This window comes from Osmerus eperlanus, chromosome 10 (assembly GCF_963692335.1).
Source record: "Osmerus eperlanus chromosome 10, fOsmEpe2.1, whole genome shotgun sequence".
NCBI lineage: Eukaryota > Metazoa > Chordata > Actinopteri > Osmeriformes > Osmeridae > Osmerus > Osmerus eperlanus.
Window position 1 is genome coordinate 8,300,370 of NC_085027.1, and position 16,439 is coordinate 8,316,808.

Genomic DNA, 16,439 nt, shown 5'->3' on the forward strand with positions numbered 1-16,439 from the left:
ACAAAGACTGGATACAAAACAGGAACCTAAATACCCAAACGACACACAGGTGGACACAATGACGCTAACGAGACAGGTGAAGACAATGACAGGGAAACACTAGGGCAGGACAAAAAACTGAAACTGGGGGGGGCACGGCTGTGGCCGTGACATCACTTTCTACGTCTTATTCTTGACACTTTTATTAGTCTCTTTTACTTATTATACTTTGTTAGTCACATTCCACTTCTTTTATTTTAACTTTGAATTCTATTTTTGTTTCTACTTGTAATACTTTACACTTTATTTGAGCCTTTTTCTACTTAATATACATTTTACTTTATTTGTAAAAGTGTGATAAGGAGATGTTTACTTTAATACGGGACTAGTTTGGAAGTGTCTGTTTGTGACTGTAATGAAAATATCTCTATGGGAACAGCATGAAGGTGTATGAGTGTGTGAGGTGAGCAGAGAGGTGTATATATTTGCATATATTCATTCCAGACAGGATGGACCCCAGGCTCATCACCCTGCTTCTCATCCTTTGCCTTTTGGAAGGAATGAGTAATTATCTACCGACAACTGACCCTGACTATAACAAACAGGGAGATGATCAGAATAAAGAGAAATATACACATACACCAGAAGTTAAAAACATGAATATATTCTGCAATATTGTCTGAAATATTGTCTGTCTGACTGCTGTTTTGTCTGTCTGTCTGTCGGTCTGTCTGTCTGTCTGTCTCTCTTTTCCACTCTTTCCTGCTGATTGATGATATACAATATTAAAATGTACTATTCTGTTCCTCCAGGTCCTCAAAACTGTCATTTGAAGAATACTGTGGAGAATACTACAGAACATATGAAGAAAGTTGACAAGTTGTTAGACGTTGCAAACATTAATGCCATCATTGAGTATTTAATATCCTACTAAACAACAAAAGACTTTCTCTACAATATAACTTGTCTATAACTGGTATATGACACAGTACTTGTGTAGCTCACCTGTGTGTGTGTGTGTGTGTGTGTGTGTTTGTGTGTATTTGTGTGTGTGTGCATTTGTGTGTTTGTGTTCTCCAGATCAGTCGAAAGCCTAGAGAAGATTCTGGAGAACACATGTCTGAACCAGTCTATTACACACATCAGTGTAGGCCATCTGAAGGCTCAAATGTTTCAAACTGATGAGAACTTCACAGGACTTAACATCTCTGAGGAGGTCAGTACCTTTACTTTATTTCATTACTTTCTATAACTTACTTACTATATAGACTATACAGACTCTTTTGAGTTGTGTGATGTGGCAGGTGACCTCGGACTGTCTTAACGAGACCAGCATGAATCTGGAAGTGAAGCTACCAGGAGAGGTGCTGGTCTATGGGGAGAACAACAACATAGTGTTCTGCATGATCACATCCAATGTGTTCAAGGTTATGAACCTCATTTTGTGTGTGTGTGTGTGTGTGTGTGTACTGTACTTGAAGTGTGTGTGAATGTGCATGTATATCTGTGTGTGGTTGGTCTGTGTGTCTTTGTGTGGGTATCACATGTGTTAGAATATGTGAGTGTGTTTTGTGTGTGTGTGTATTCACTGTCTTGGTTTCCTTGCAGCCCCTGACGGTCCTGTATGGTAGGGTTGTGGGTGTTACGGTGAGCAACAAGACAATCTCAGGTCTTCAGGAGCCTGTCAACATAACATTTCCTCTACAGCCCTGCCCTGTGAACCAAAGTGTAACTACAACTCCTCCTCACAATTTCACATTTGGGATAGCACACATTATCAGTCACAGGCCGAAACTAACATACAGTTTTCAACACATTTGCCTTTTGTTCCTGACTGTATTCTATTGATCTGTGTTTGTGTTTTAGATGGGAACAAATGTTTCCTTTTCCTGTCAATTTTTTAATTTTTCTGACAACAGTAAGTAAACACAGCATCAAATGTTTGAGATTAGTACTAGTATTATTAGCATTATTACAGATGAGGCGGTCAGTGAGCGTGCTCCTGAGTGAGATGAACTAGTGAGGTCTTACATGGGGCTTCTTTGTGGCTGGTCCTGACAGATTACCACAGCGAAGGTTGTTCCACCCACTATGAACAGGGCCAGGATCGAGTGCTCTGCTCCTGTAACCATCTCACCTACTTTGCTGTGCTCATGGTACACACACACACATACAGACATACACATGCTCACATCTTGTACTCACACACAGAAACACACACACACACATACACAGAAACACACACATACACAGAAACACACACATACAGTACTCACACACTCATGAATGAACTCACATTCAAAAATGTACATCTACTCACAAACAAACATGCAATACACACAAACTAAAAAACGCCCACTCACTTCACCCATAAAAATATTACATGATAAAATGAACTTAGTCAAAAGGTACTGAAGAATTTAGATTATACAAGCATAATCATTTCACAACAAACAAACAATTTATTTTTTAATGAAACAATATTGACAGTGTGTGTTTGTTTGTGTGTTTTTATTGTCTCCTCAGATCTCCCCTCCATTAGCAATGAATGATGAGGTGGCCTTGAGCTACATCTCTCTGATTGGTTGCAGTGTGTCCCTACTCTTCCTGATTTTCACTGTTGGGCTCTACATCCGACAGAGGCTTAGAAGGTAGGTTTGGTGTCTGGTAGAGGTCAGGTTCCGGACAGGGCGTGGCTTCTCATTATTCTTTCTGTTCATTTCTTACTCTTTTTCTCTCTTTTTTGTACTCTCTTTTTTTTCTCTCCAGAGTCACTGGTCTTGCAGACGTGTCTCTGAAGCTGCACATCAACCTGGCCGTGGCACTGATCCTGCTCAACTTGCACTTCCTGCTCATGAAACAGGTGTCATCAATGGTCTCGTCGGGGGCCTGCATCTATGTGGGGCTCCTCCTCCACTACTCCCTGTTGGCCACCTTCTCCTGGATGGCCATTGAGGGCTTCCACCTCTACCTGCTCCTGGTCCGAATCTTTAACATTTACATCAGCAGATATCTGCTTAAACTTTGCCTCGTGGGTTGGGGTGAGTTGCCCCCTGATAACAAGAGGGATGGGGTGTCTTGCAGACAACAACAATGTTTCTATCAGATTATGAAATATGTGTATATGTGTGTGTGTGTTTCAGGCTTTCCTGCTGTCATTGTCATCATTGTAGTCATCATAAACAGAGAAGCGTATGGCCCTGTGACTTTGCCATCATCTGAGGTCAACACCACCACGACCAAAATGTAAGACTGGACTACACCCCAGTGTTGCCACAGTTACTTTCAAAAAGTAACTTAGTTACGTTACAGATTACTTGATTTTAAAAGAAACTTAGTTACTTTACAAGTTACTTTATTAGTTACATTTAGCAGCTACCGACAACACCCCCGCCGCCTCAACATAAAAAAAGGTGCTTTCGACTTCATGCAGCGCCGGCGTTGCCTGCAGCCGCCTGCAGCCGCCTGCAGCCCGTCTGACTTGAAGCAGCCAATGGCATTCTCAACTTCAAGCACCGCCGGTGCTGCATGAAGTCGAACACACCTATTGACAACCAGCTCTATAAGTTTGACTGTGCCGTGCTGCGAACCTTCCATCTTTAGCTGAAAAATACTCAAAATAGTGATTGTATTTCCAACTCGAAAATGCGCATCTCTCTCTCTCCTGCTAGCTACATTGTTGTTTGTGTCGCTGAGTGGTAGGTCTATGTATATACACGTGACGTGACCCTCGTGCTGAAAACGTGACTTAATTGTCGCATAGGCTTAACTCCCAGAGAAGCAAGAAAAAATCAAATACATATTTTACTATTAATGACAAAATAGTAACGCACAGTGACTTGAACAAGTAACTTTAATCTAATTACTGGTTTGGAAATAGTAACGCGTTAGATAACTCCTTACTGAAAAAAGTGGTCAGATTAGAGTGGCATCACTGCCCTTTACACCCCTGGGCAGTACTGTTACGGTGCTCTCTCTCCCTCTCTCTCTCTTTCTCTCTCTTTCTCTCTCCCTGTCTCTCTTTCTCTCTCTGTCAATTTTTTCCCCCTCGTTTGTCTTTCTCTCTAACTACTCTCGCCCCCTCTCCCCCAGATGTTACCTGTCTGATGAGGTGGCGAAGGTTGTGACCACGGTGGGCTTTGTCAGCCTGGTCCTACTCTTCAACCTGGGTATCCTGGGGATGGCAGCGAGGCGTGTCCTCTCTATGAGTGTGGCACAGGGAGGGACTGTTGATGTGGCCAGGGGCAGAGTCAAAAGGGATCTCTACACCCTTTTGGGCATCAGTTGTCTGCTGGGTGTGACCTGGGGTCTGGTGTTCTTCTCCTTCGTTCAACTGGCAACACCAGGCCTCTACCTGTTCTGTGTCCTGAACTCCCTACAAGGTCCAACCCCTACACTCTGTACACTACACTCTGCACCCTTCTCCCTACACCCTGTTTACTACACCCTACACCTGCAAATGCCAGAGAGAGAATAGACTTCCCCGCCACAAAGAACACTTGGTTGACCATGTTCCCTTCACCCGCTACAGCAGGACTAAAACAAAAATATATTTGTGGAGGTCATGATAAAATGAACATACTCACCCCCCCCCCCCCCACACACACACACACACAAATATACACATGCAAATACTGTACACATACATTTATTCACACATAAACTCACAAATATATTGAAATAATACAGTAAACATTTACAATAAACAAAGGAATGTTGGTTTTAGAATAAACTCTATTTCTCTTTATACAGGGTTCTTCATCTGCGTGTGGATCTTGGTATCCATGAGGAAGAGCAGCAATCGCTGCACAGAAAGTGTCACTCACAGTGTTACTCACAGTACCAAAACCTGAACACACAGACACATAAATATACACAGACACAAGAGAGCACAAACACACATCAGCACACACACACCCCTCCACACTAATCTTCAATGTCAGGAAGATCAAGGGCTGAACTCTGTGGCACTGTAAGCGTTTGGGTTTGTGATTTCAGTCACCATAAATGTGCAAATATAGCAAATAATCTTTTTCTCTTTGCATTATGGTATATTGTGTGTAGATTGATGAGAAAACTAATTTCATTTATTGAGTAATAAAGTTGTAACTAACTGGTTGTTGTAAGAAAAATTACAAAATGCATTTTATGTTATTCAACTTGTGGAATAAAGCTGAGTATGAAAGGATTTGTGTCATGAAATGTGCAGAACGTTTCACTTTTCTAAATGCAGACAGTGATAACTTTATAATGTTGTAGTGAAGCCTTATGAATGCATTAGATTTCATCACTTTCCGAAAGCAATCAAATATGAATTCAAAGTGGCTTATGAGTATGCTATAACACACCATGAAACAAGATTATGATGTACTAATAGTCACTTGGTGCTAATTGACCCCATCTTAGAAAACTGAAATAATTGTGGGATATATATCAAAAATGTGTCAAAGATTCGGTTATACAGTTTTACATTCATAAATACGTGCATTAACTATACTGTATTTCTGAACTGTGAGATCAAGTAAGTGTCCACTAACTCTTGGAATATCTCACCCTGGTGATGTCCGCACACATTGAGAAGTTTTGCATTAAACAAATTGAATGACACACTGACCTTCCATCAGACATAAAGCACATATTGTTTGACTCTACCATGTGAACTGAAAATAGAAGCTGAGAGCGTGTCGATTTGACTACTGGAAAACACAGCCTCAACATTCAGTGAGTGTTGGTCAGCAGGTGGTCGGCAGGAAGAGCATCAGGAGTGGAGTTCACACTGCTCTGGCTTCCCAGAAGGACTTGGATAGAAAAGACTGCCTCATAAGATCTGTAAGTATTTGTATGAAGATTGTATGATTCCTTAATAGCCTGTTCCAAATGTACATGTACTTGTGATCAATTTCAATACAGTAATAATACAGTATAAGTCTTAAACACTCCTGTTCTAAAGACTCATGAAGACTTGTGATGTTGTACACCAATACACACCAATACACTCATGATTGCATTACATTTATAATTATAATGACCTATAATGTACAGAAACGTAATGTATCATACAGCATTATACAGATCATACAGCATTATAATGATCAACCCTGTGATTAATTTAAAAGATGTGGTCAATGAGCGCCAAATCACTGTTAGCGCATGATCATCTTTTTTTGTGGTGTGTTATTGCTTACTCATAAGCCAATATAAAGTAATCTTTGACTGATTTAAGTAAAAATTGAAATTGAAATGTCTACTGCATACAGACGTCACTACAACATAGTGGTCATTGTCTGCATTCAGTAATGTAAATGTAAAGTGAAAAGTTCTGCACATTTCATGACACAAATTCTTTAATATTTTGCTTTATGTCACAAGTTGAATAACATAAAAGACTTTGGCACATTTTGTTTTATTATTATTACAACCAATTAGTTACAATTTTATTATTAATTGGAAGAAATTCGTTTTCTCATCAATCTACTCAAAATATACCATAATGCAAAGAGAAAAAAGCTATTAGAAATATTTGAAAATGTATTAAGTAATGAAAATATATATAAACTGGCTACCAACGTAATCAGACTAAAGATAAATTAAAATGACATAAATATGTATATATAAACCGTATATATATACCGTATTTCTTCAAATAAACGCTGCAGCGTTTATTAAATAACGTTCATTTTTGGTGCAGCGTTTATTCGAGGGCGGCGTTTATTCGAGGGCGGCGTTTAATTAGTAAGGGTGATCTCGTGAATTGTAGCTGCAGTGCAGCCATAGACTATGGAAGCAAATCGTTACCAAAATTCAAATGCAATTCCAGAAATGCATTTGCATTTTAAGAATGTGGCTGCATTATTTGACTCATAAATGAAATTAGTAATCAATCATCCTATTTGCATTTTAATTTTCTTCTTCAAGAGTGCTCAATCTTTCACTTAATTAAAATGAAAAAGAAATGGACATTTGAGATTTAATTTCCAAAATATGCCCCAGCAAATAGATACCAAAATTAAATTTGAAATGTAAAATTTGAAAATTCAAATGCATTTGCAGAAATGCATTTTCATTTTAAGAACGTGGCTGCAAAATCGTCACCACAATTCAAATGCATTTCCAGAAATGCATTTTCATTTTCAAGAACGTGGCTGCAAAATCGTGACCACAATTCAAATTCAAATGCATTTGCAGAAATGCAAAATGAACGAAAAAGCATTCTGAGCGCCGCAGCAGAGTGACGTCAGTAGCCGCTCTTCTTCAGCTCCCTGCTGACCGAGCTACCCATCTTGTTCGGTAGGGGGCGGTGTGCACATCTGCATTGCATTACATTACAAATGTGCCGGGAAATTGATTGAATTGCCGGGTCTTTAGAGCAGCGTTCCCCAACCGGACCGGTACCGGTCCGCGGGTCATTTTGTACCGGGCCGCACAAAAAAGAATTAATAACATTATTTCCTTTTAATTGATTATCAGAGTCTGAAAGACGTTTTATTCTGAGAAATGACCTGATTCTCTCCTTCTCCGCGGGCCTTTTCCCCTGAGCAAAAAAGCTCTGCAAAGACGTGTGTTTACAGTTTTTTTTAGCAAGTTTGTGGGCTTTATTGAGCGGTATCATGCGCGTCTCTTCCTCTTGACACATGACAAGTGATAGTTACCACTCAATGGAGCCTGTTTGAGACAACAACTATATCGGTGTTTTGGATGAAGGCTATCCTGAGATCGCCACTAAAGCACTGAAAACCCTGCTTCCATTTCCAACATCAAGCGGGATTTTCTGCTGTGACAGCAATCAAACAAAATTATGGAATAGGCCTAAACTGGATATAAGGAACGCACTTCGGGTGTCAATCATATGATTGATTACTAATTTTATTTATGAGTCAAATAATGCAGCCACATTCTTAAAATGCAAATGCATTTCTGGAAATGCATTTGCATTTGAATTTTGGTAACGATTTGCTTCCATAATAGACAACTTCGTTGCTGGCATTGTGACAAATGAATCATGCTGCTAAAAACGCAGGTTTCATTTACTACCGCTGACCTCCTTGTCTATTCTTTGTTTGTCTATGAGTGCGGCAACTCCCTTTCTCATTGGCTATCAATTAGGTGTGCGTTGGTAGTACAACTGTCTCAAATACAGGTGTTCTACATCGTGTAGAAATCTGAAGCAGCATGCCTAAATGTTCATACACGTTAGCTTTCAAACAGAAAGTTATGTACATGTGTAATAAATACTGGGGTTGAATTTAACCAATTAAATAACCGTTTTCAGATTTTTTTGGTGTGGCGTTTAGTCGAGGGCGGCGTTTATTACACAACGTTCATTTTTGGTGCAGCGTTTATTCGAGGGCGGCGTTTATTCGAGGGCGACGTTTATTCAAAGAAATACGGTATATATACTGTATTGTGGGACTATGTTTAGCCAGTTCCCTAGCAAGCTTGCCATGACGACTGAGATTGGGTCTTGCTAATTCATATTATAGATACATATTGTAGTTGACTCGGAGTAGCTACTTAGCTATATATTTCTGCACAGATACTCACTTCCCCTTTTTGTAGGGCATCGTATTGGTTGTAGAAACCAGCCATTTCACTCATATAGTCTACCGACATGGTGGAGCTCCTTCCACTGACTAATCGGATGAGGGTTAATCAAGATACCAAAAATGTTTAGATTTGTAAGTGTTAGACACGAGTGTTAGACCATTATACCAGTGCCTTAGCTGGTACTCCAGAGCCTTTGCAGGTTCTTGTTCTCGGCCTCGAGCTTTGATATTGATGTTGTTGTTTTTTTCAGAATAACACCGTACACGACTATGGTTCCTTCCCTGCACTTACTACTGCTGCTGGTTGGGGCTGTGGTTCAGGCCTACATTATAGGTAACATTGCACACACTCACTCAGACATACCACACTACACACACACATACAAATGCACACACACGTGCAAGCACACAATGCACTGCAAATGCACACACATGCATGCACAAACACTCAGATTTAAACATACAGATTTAAAGCATTAAAACAAAGCACAGTTAATGGACTAATTTAGTTTGGTCATTAGGAGACTTGAGTATAACAGCAAATCAAGGAACCTCATCTGTGACTCTGACCAACCATGGCATCTACATCAACGATTCTACTACAAATCGGGATCAGATTTGTATCTGGGGGTATGACAGCTGCTACTGTGAATGCAACTTTATGAACGACACCTGCAACGAAATGGCATTGGACTGCTTATTAAGTAAGCATGATAATAATGTCGATGGTGATGATGATGTTGGTGTAGCATGTTGTCGATGGTGATGATGATGTTGGTGTAGCATGTTGTCAATGGTGATGATGATTATGAGGATGTCTCTGTAGAAACAAATGTTAGCATGACTGATGGGACAGCTTCATTCAACATATGTAAGCATGCTATTTTATTTAAACCTTTAAGGTTTTAATCATTTAAAAATGATTCAACTTTTTATATTTGCATTTGTGGTTTGTTTATCATGTGACAATCATTGTTAGTTTGTTTTGTTGCTGTAACTGCAGGTTCCTCCCTGTGTCATGTGACTCCATGCAAAGGGCCTGCGATCAACTCACTGTTGCATAAGAGGCCCACGGCCTCCAGCTGGAAAAACCTTTGGAGGATCTTCACCATCAGGAGCATGTGTCCAGACTTGTTCAAAAGAAACATCACCATCAAAAGAAGTTTTTTAGAGTAAGTTGACTTACATTTTATTTTAGCGGCAACTTAGCTCCATTCCTCTCCTCCCCGTTCCACTGCCACCCTTCCATTTATTCTCCCATCCCATCTCTCTTTTCCTCTTCTCTTCTCCTCCATGACTCCAGTATAGAGAGGGTGTTAATACAAACCCTATTGGATGAGCCTTTCTCTGGATGGCCGATCATCTACAACAACAGATACCTTTCTGTGTATGTGGTCCCCATCTCCAACCTCACCTCCAACTCTGAGGGCATGATAAACATACCTGCTCCCCAGGTAGGATCACCGAGGACAGATTCTAATGAGAACTAGAGAAGGTACAATTTCTGGGGAAATTGTGAGGTGTGCTTGCGTCCGTTGCAGATGAGTCCGTTTTATTACTTACATTTTACAACTAATATTTCTGTTTCTTATATACTAGTGTAATAATTGGACCAATACGCTGTTCCTATTGGTCCAGAAGACGTTCTCAAAGTCTCAAAGTTAATAATACCGTTTATATACCTCCTGAAAGTTCGCAGAGGTAAATAAACGTTTTTACGGACCTAGCAACAAGCGGTTGCCTTGGAGATGTAGCCATTGACCTTAACAACGTGGCATCTGCTCGGCAACAAAGTAGCCTAAGTTGCCCCCCCAAAAACTAAAACAACCAAATATGGTTTCTGCACAGGTCCGCAAACGCCCCGCAATCGCTTCCCGTTTTAAAGAAGTATCTGAAGCAGACAGAAGACCAATTGATGTTGTTGATATGTTGCCTTGGAGGTGTAGTGACGTCACCAGTGCAAGTGCAGCTGATTGCTCTGACAACATGGCGTTTGCTCCAGATTCGACGTGTTTGATTTGTGATCTTCCCACGTATTATAAGAAACCAAATGTTTACCTCGACAGGTCAGCAAACGCTTTGTCTCCTCGATTTGTTAAAACGATTTGTTTGTAATTGTTTGTGTTATGTTCTTATATATGAAAAATGACGAAGTAGGCAGAGCTTAATCAACATGATACTTTACTCAGGGCAGAACTAGCATGGCATCTCTCCGGAAGTCACTTCTTCATCCCTATACAACCTGTATCAGTACTTCCTGTGCTGCATTAAAAGGTACAGGACACAACATTTTCCCCTTTGTAGAAAAGGAGTAACTACCCTACTGAAATACGTACAAGTATAATAGAGAACACAGGTATGCAGAACAACTTACCCTTTTGACTAACATTACTGTGCAATTAAATAATTCCAGTGCAATTACTACAGTAACAGTGTATCAGAAATAGTGCATATAGTAATTTCAACAGTCCATGGTCACTGATTCAAAGTGCAAGTGAAACAATCGTATGCATCACCAGAATCACAGTATAACATTACATTCTTAAGTAACAAAGTCTTGCAGCCAGTTAGGCTGACGAGTATTTCGCATGGGCCTAGGCTCAGGTGATTCGTCAGGTGGTTTAGTGTCCTCGTGTGAAGGTGTGTGTGTAGTGATGGGAAAGCCAGTAAGGTGGGAGGCATTCCAGGTATTTCCATTACTCAGTCTGTATGTACCCTCACCAATCTTCTTGCTTATTGTCAGAGGATCACTGAACTTCCTGTGTCCTTTAGGAACATGTAGTGGGTTCCTCACCCGCACTCTGTCCCCTTTTCGAAAGGTAGGAGAACGAGCGCCACGTCTGGCATCCGTGTATGTCTTCATTTTGAGCTGACGTTGGCCGACCCTGTGACGTATGTCCATGTCAGTCAATGAAGGAGCAGGAGGTGTCGAAGCAGGAGGCAGTAGTGTCAACTTTGTGCGCATAGGCCGTCCATGGAGAAGCTGGAAAGGTGAAGTCCCAGTTGTGGCGTGCGGTGTGGCACGGTAGACGTGCAGAAAGTCAGTCACAGCTGGTTTCCACGGCTGCTGTTGTTGAATGGCCAACTGTACAGTCTGTTTGAGCACTCTGTTAAATCTCTCAATTTGGCCGTTGGCAGCAGGATAGTAGAGAGATGAACGGTGATGGCGTATTTGTCTTTCTTGTAGGAAAGCAGCAAAAGCAGCAGAGGTGAACTGAACACCATTATCTGTAACCATGCTCAGAGGATTGCCATGGCGGCTGAACACGGTTGACAGGAAGGCGATCACAGCTTCAGTGGTAATAGTGCGAGTGAAGGCAACCTCTGGCCATTTGCTATAGTAGTCGGTCAGTGTAATTGCGTACCTGCATTCTGGAGGAGCAATGTCGAAAGGGCCCACTATGTCCACAGCGACCTTCTGCCATGGACCCTCTGGCAGAGGAACTGGTTGCAGTGGAACTGGGCGCGGCTTAGCTGTTTTGTCATTCAACTGGCACAGCTGGCAGGAGCGAATGGCACTGAGCACCTCAGCATCCATCTTTGGCCACCAGTAGAGTTCACGTAGTCGTTGCTTTGTCCGTACCACTCCTTGATGAGATTCGTGTGCGATGGCAATCAGGTCAGGGCGCAAGGCTATGGGCACAATCAGTCGAGAGCCACGAAAAATGAAAGGTTCTTTGACAGAGAGTTCTAAGCGCAGCTTGTAATATAGCAACAGGTCAGGGTCAAGGCCTTTGGGTGAAGGAGGCCATCCACGCGTGATCTGTGCGCAGAGTTTTGTAAGCTCAGGGCATGTAGCACAAGCAGAGTCGAGGTCAGTGGCAGACAGAGTGTGACTGGCAGTAGTCAGGAGAGCAACGTATTCAGGATCACAGTCGTCACTGTTAGCAGGAGCAACCGAGCCATCAGGTGAAGGAGCAGGTAAAGGTAAGCGAGACATGCAGTCGGCTGGAGCATTTTCAACGCCTGGGTGGTAGATTATGTCGTAGTTGAAGGACATGAGACGAGCAGACCATCTTGACACACGTAGACCAGCACGCCCGACGCCCTTGGTGGTCAGCAGCGTCGTCAGCGCCTGGTGATCTGTCCGTAGGGTAAAGCGGCGTCCCCAGAGGTATGTACGCCACCGCTCGACAGCCCAAACGCATGCTAAAGCTTCCTTTTCCACTGTGGCATATTTACGTTCAGCAGCAGAGAGAGTTCGAGACGCAAACGCCACAGTCCTTTCAATGCTGTCTGAGCCCACTTGTGACAGTACGCCACCTAGGCCGTAGTCCGATGCATCTGTAGACACTATGGTGCGCAATGTGGGATCAAACAAAGCCAAGGCCTGACTATCCAGCAGCATGCTTTTAACATTCTCAAAACTAGTCTGTGCCTCATCAGTCCACTGAAAAGCACTGTGAGTTGATCTCAGGCATGCTCTCATTGGTTCCACCACCGTAGCGTGGTTGGACAGGAACTTGGAGTACCATGAGAGCAGCCCAAGGAAGGAGCGCAGAGTTGAGGCATCAGTAGGTGCAGGTGCATTAGCAATGGCCTGTATACGTTCAGGATCAGGCTGCAGTCCATCAGCTGAAACGACCTGTCCCAGGAAAGGCAAACTGGGCTGACGGAAACGACACTTCTCATCGTTGAGTTGTAGGCCAGCAGACTTCAGACGATGTAGAACGATGTCCAGAGCTTTGTCGTGGGCAGGCATGTCATGGGCATGTACAATTATGTCGTCCAGGTAGTTGTCCACCCCTGGCAGGCCAGAGAGGACGATGCTCATCATTTTCTGGAACGCGGAAGGCGCGGAAGCAAGTCCATATGGCACACGACAAAAGCGAAACAAGCCATCATGTGTAATGAATGCTGTGAGGTCACGGCTGTCTTCATGCAAAGGCATTTGGTAGTAAGCACTAGTCAGGTCAATTGTAGAGAAGACGGTGGCACCTCGTAGGTTGGACAGCAGTTCATCCATATGGGGCAATGGAAAGGCATCCACAATGACTGCTTTATTGGGTTCGCGCAGGTCAACACACATGCGAATTTTTCCTGACTTTTTCTGAATTACAACAATTGGTGACACCCATGCTGAAGCATCAATGCGCTCAATTATGCCTGCCGCTTGCAGGTGATTCAGGTCTTCTGTCACAGCACTTCGAACAGCCAATGGCAAGCGACGTAGCTTTTGGCGTACTGGTGTAACAGTGTCATCAATTTTCACCAAGTGAACAAAGTTCTTTGCACAGCCAAAAGCAGGTGTAGGTGTAGCGGCGCATTCCAGCACCGGAGCAAGAGACGTAGAGGCGTCAGGAGGCAGGACCCTGTTGTGCGCTATGCAAAGCTGAAGTGCTGTCATGAGGTCTCTCCCCAGCAGTGGAGTCCCAGTGTTCACAATGTAGAATGTGCATGGAGCTGTGCGGCCATGTAGTGACACATTCGCGGACAAACAGCCAAGAACAGGGATGTGCGTTTTAGAATAAGACACAAGCCTGACCTTGGACTGAGTCAGCTGGACGTGGTTGAAATGGAGCTCGTAGAGGCTTTGTGACAGGATGGATACAGAAGACCCAGTGTCGACGACTAAGTCCACTGTACATGGTTGTGAGTGCTGGGCAGTAATTTCCACTGTGCATGTAATTTTTGCAGCACCACTGGCAGCATGGTCCGTGCATAACGCTAAAACTTCAGGAAGTTCGACTTCACGCACATCAGTATGGGGCTGTGTAGAACGACAGACTTTCGAGAAATGTCCAGTCTTTTTGCATTGCCTGCATGTTGCTGCTACAGCTGGACAGTTAGCTGCATTGGCTAAGTGAGCATCTGATCCACATCGATAGCATGTCATATTTCTACTTTGATTGACAGGAGCATTGGCACCAGTAAAATTCGTCCTTTCCCCTCTCCCCCTTCTGTTTGAAGTGTGTTGCACCGCTTGTACTGGAGCCACGTGCTTATCAGCCATTTCCTTGGCTTGATGTGCAGCAGACTCGATTTGAGTAGCCAAAGTTAATGCTCTTTCTAAAGACAGTTCAGGCTCTAACAACAGTCTTTCACGTATTCTTGAATTGCACACATTTTCTATCAATTGATCCCTTATCATTTCATTTTCACGATCACCAAAATCACAAGTTGACACAAGATCACGTAGGGCAGCAACATACTGTAAAATTGACTCGTGGGGAGCTTGAGAACGTTTACGAAAAGCATGACGCTCCGCCACTGTATTAGTCTTCGGATTAAAGTGTGCTTTCAATGCAGTAACGGCTGTATCATAAGTGGTACCCGTGTTAGGAAGATTGTAGAAGATTCTTTGTCCCTCCGTACCGAGGCAGTGTAGGAGAACAGCTCTTATCCTGGCAACTGGCCAAGCATCTCCGGTCGCGTCGATAACGACCAGGTAGTTCTGAAAGATTTGAATCCAAGTTTTAAACGGCACGGCAGGCTCACCGGGGCACGGGAGAAAACAACTTGGGAAAGGCACATTTGCAGCCGTCATTTTCCGTGAAGTAAATAAAACTCGTCGCCAATTTTGTTATGTTCTTATATATGAAAAATGACGAAGTAGGCAGAGCTTAATCAACATGATACTTTACTCAGGGCAGAACTAGCATGGCATCTCTCCGGAAGTCACTTCTTCATCCCTATACAACCTGTATCAGTACTTCCTGTGCTGCATTAAAAGGTACAGGACACAACAGTTTGTTAACAAACGGTCGAGGTTAACAAACGTTTTAACAAATATCGGTTTACAAAGGCGTTTGCAGACCTGTCGAGGAGTAAACATTTGCTGTATATTTTTTATAAGTATGCATAGACCTACTTATTCTAATAACGTTGTCACTGGCAATATCTTTGCTGGAATCGCAATTGTAGTACCACCTGCAAACTGAAAATATGCCCCCAAAAATATCTAAAAGCTTGAAATGTTAGCTTAACTTTTCTCCACAAAAACGTAAATTATGCCTAAACCGTCAAACGGAATGTTCAAGAAGAACATTTTAAAACCAACATTTTCTACGTATTGCAATAATTCAATTTCTTAAGGGTGGTAAAATAATAAATAAATAATATATATGAGAGAGAATATAGGTGGATCCTTGCCATAGGCAATAACACTCAATGAGGAATACAACAGTGATAATAATAATGGTATTGATGATGATGATGGTGGTGATGATGATGATGATGATGATGATGATGATGATGATGATGGCTATGTATCTTCTTTCTGGAGCTCATTCCTGATTCGAGTTTTATCCCAGAGACCTGGTTTCCAGCTGAGGTCATAAAGAATTTCCCAGCAGAGAACATTAGTCTGGGCTTGGTCACCTACCCCTCCTCGCAGCAATTCCAGGTACCCTACCCACTTGACTTCCATGCATTTGTCCATGCCATCTAAATATACTGTATATCTCTAGATAATTCTATACATCTATTCATTATTCCATCCTTCCATCCATCCATTATTGCATCCTTCCATCCTGGTCAGATTTCCATTGAGAACATCAAGAGCCTGGCCATCAGGATCGAGCTCTCTATAGGCAATAAGCTGGCAAACCTTTCCCAGCCAATCATGATGCAGTTCCCCTATACTGGCCAAGTAAATGTAAGTACTCTGCCTCTTTCAGTGGTGAGCACAAATGCATACTGTAGTGTCTTCTTCTAGTGGGGGAGATTTTACATTCAGTTTTGAAAGCAAGAGCTTTGTGTCAACGGATGATGTCTTCGGTTCCATGTTGTCACGTGTTCACACAGGAGCTCCAGTATCCTGTCTGTCACTTCTTTCAAGAAACAGGTGAAGATGACTTGTTTACATTATTGTCTAGAATTATTGTCTTGTTCAACAGTAGATAGCATCCTCTGTGCGTGTGGTACTGTAATGAAGATGTTGACGATGATGATGATTCCCTGTTAGGTGAAGAGTGG

The 16,439-nt window shown here is 42.4% G+C and overlaps 2 protein-coding genes across 2 annotated transcripts in view; both read left to right on the forward strand.

Annotated features, from left to right (window-relative positions):
• Positions 1–823: 823 nt before the first annotated feature.
• LOC134028061 (adhesion G protein-coupled receptor G3-like) lies at positions 824–5,153 on the forward strand. The gene is made up of 10 exons (XM_062471385.1): positions 824–1,195; positions 1,284–1,406; positions 1,588–1,707; positions 1,846–1,897; positions 2,041–2,135; positions 2,506–2,630; positions 2,749–3,020; positions 3,123–3,225; positions 4,072–4,361; positions 4,732–5,153. Exons 1-10 carry the CDS (start codon positions 1,148–1,150, stop codon positions 4,830–4,832), a joined length of 1,329 nt encoding a protein of 442 aa, XP_062327369.1. The 5' UTR covers positions 824–1,147; the 3' UTR covers positions 4,833–5,153.
• Positions 5,154–5,709: 556 nt separating this feature from the next.
• LOC134028308 (uncharacterized) overlaps positions 5,710–16,439 on the forward strand; it is a 13,565-nt gene continuing 2,835 nt past the window's right edge. The window contains exons 1-9 of the mRNA XM_062471788.1: positions 5,710–5,808; positions 8,774–8,856; positions 9,044–9,226; positions 9,349–9,393; positions 9,526–9,694; positions 9,826–9,976; positions 15,748–15,867; positions 16,003–16,119; positions 16,269–16,321. Of these exons, the coding sequence (XP_062327772.1) occupies positions 8,793–8,856; positions 9,044–9,226; positions 9,349–9,393; positions 9,526–9,694; positions 9,826–9,976; positions 15,748–15,867; positions 16,003–16,119; positions 16,269–16,321 (902 nt within the window). The 5' untranslated portion in view covers positions 5,710–5,808; positions 8,774–8,792. The remainder of the gene's footprint in view (positions 5,809–8,773; positions 8,857–9,043; positions 9,227–9,348; positions 9,394–9,525; positions 9,695–9,825; positions 9,977–15,747; positions 15,868–16,002; positions 16,120–16,268; positions 16,322–16,439) is intronic.

Bases quoted from the DNA above. Each gene is read 5' to 3' on its own strand.
- LOC134028061 (XM_062471385.1), top strand. From the start codon at position 1,148: ATGTTTCAAACTGATGAGAACTTCACAGGACTTAACATCTCTGAGGAG. The intron at 1,407-1,587 runs GTTATGAACCTC...GTTTCCTTGCAG, and splicing joins TCACATCCAATGTGTTCAAG to CCCCTGACGGTCCTGTATGG. The intron at 2,136-2,505 runs GTACACACACAC...TTGTCTCCTCAG, and splicing joins CCTACTTTGCTGTGCTCATG to ATCTCCCCTCCATTAGCAAT.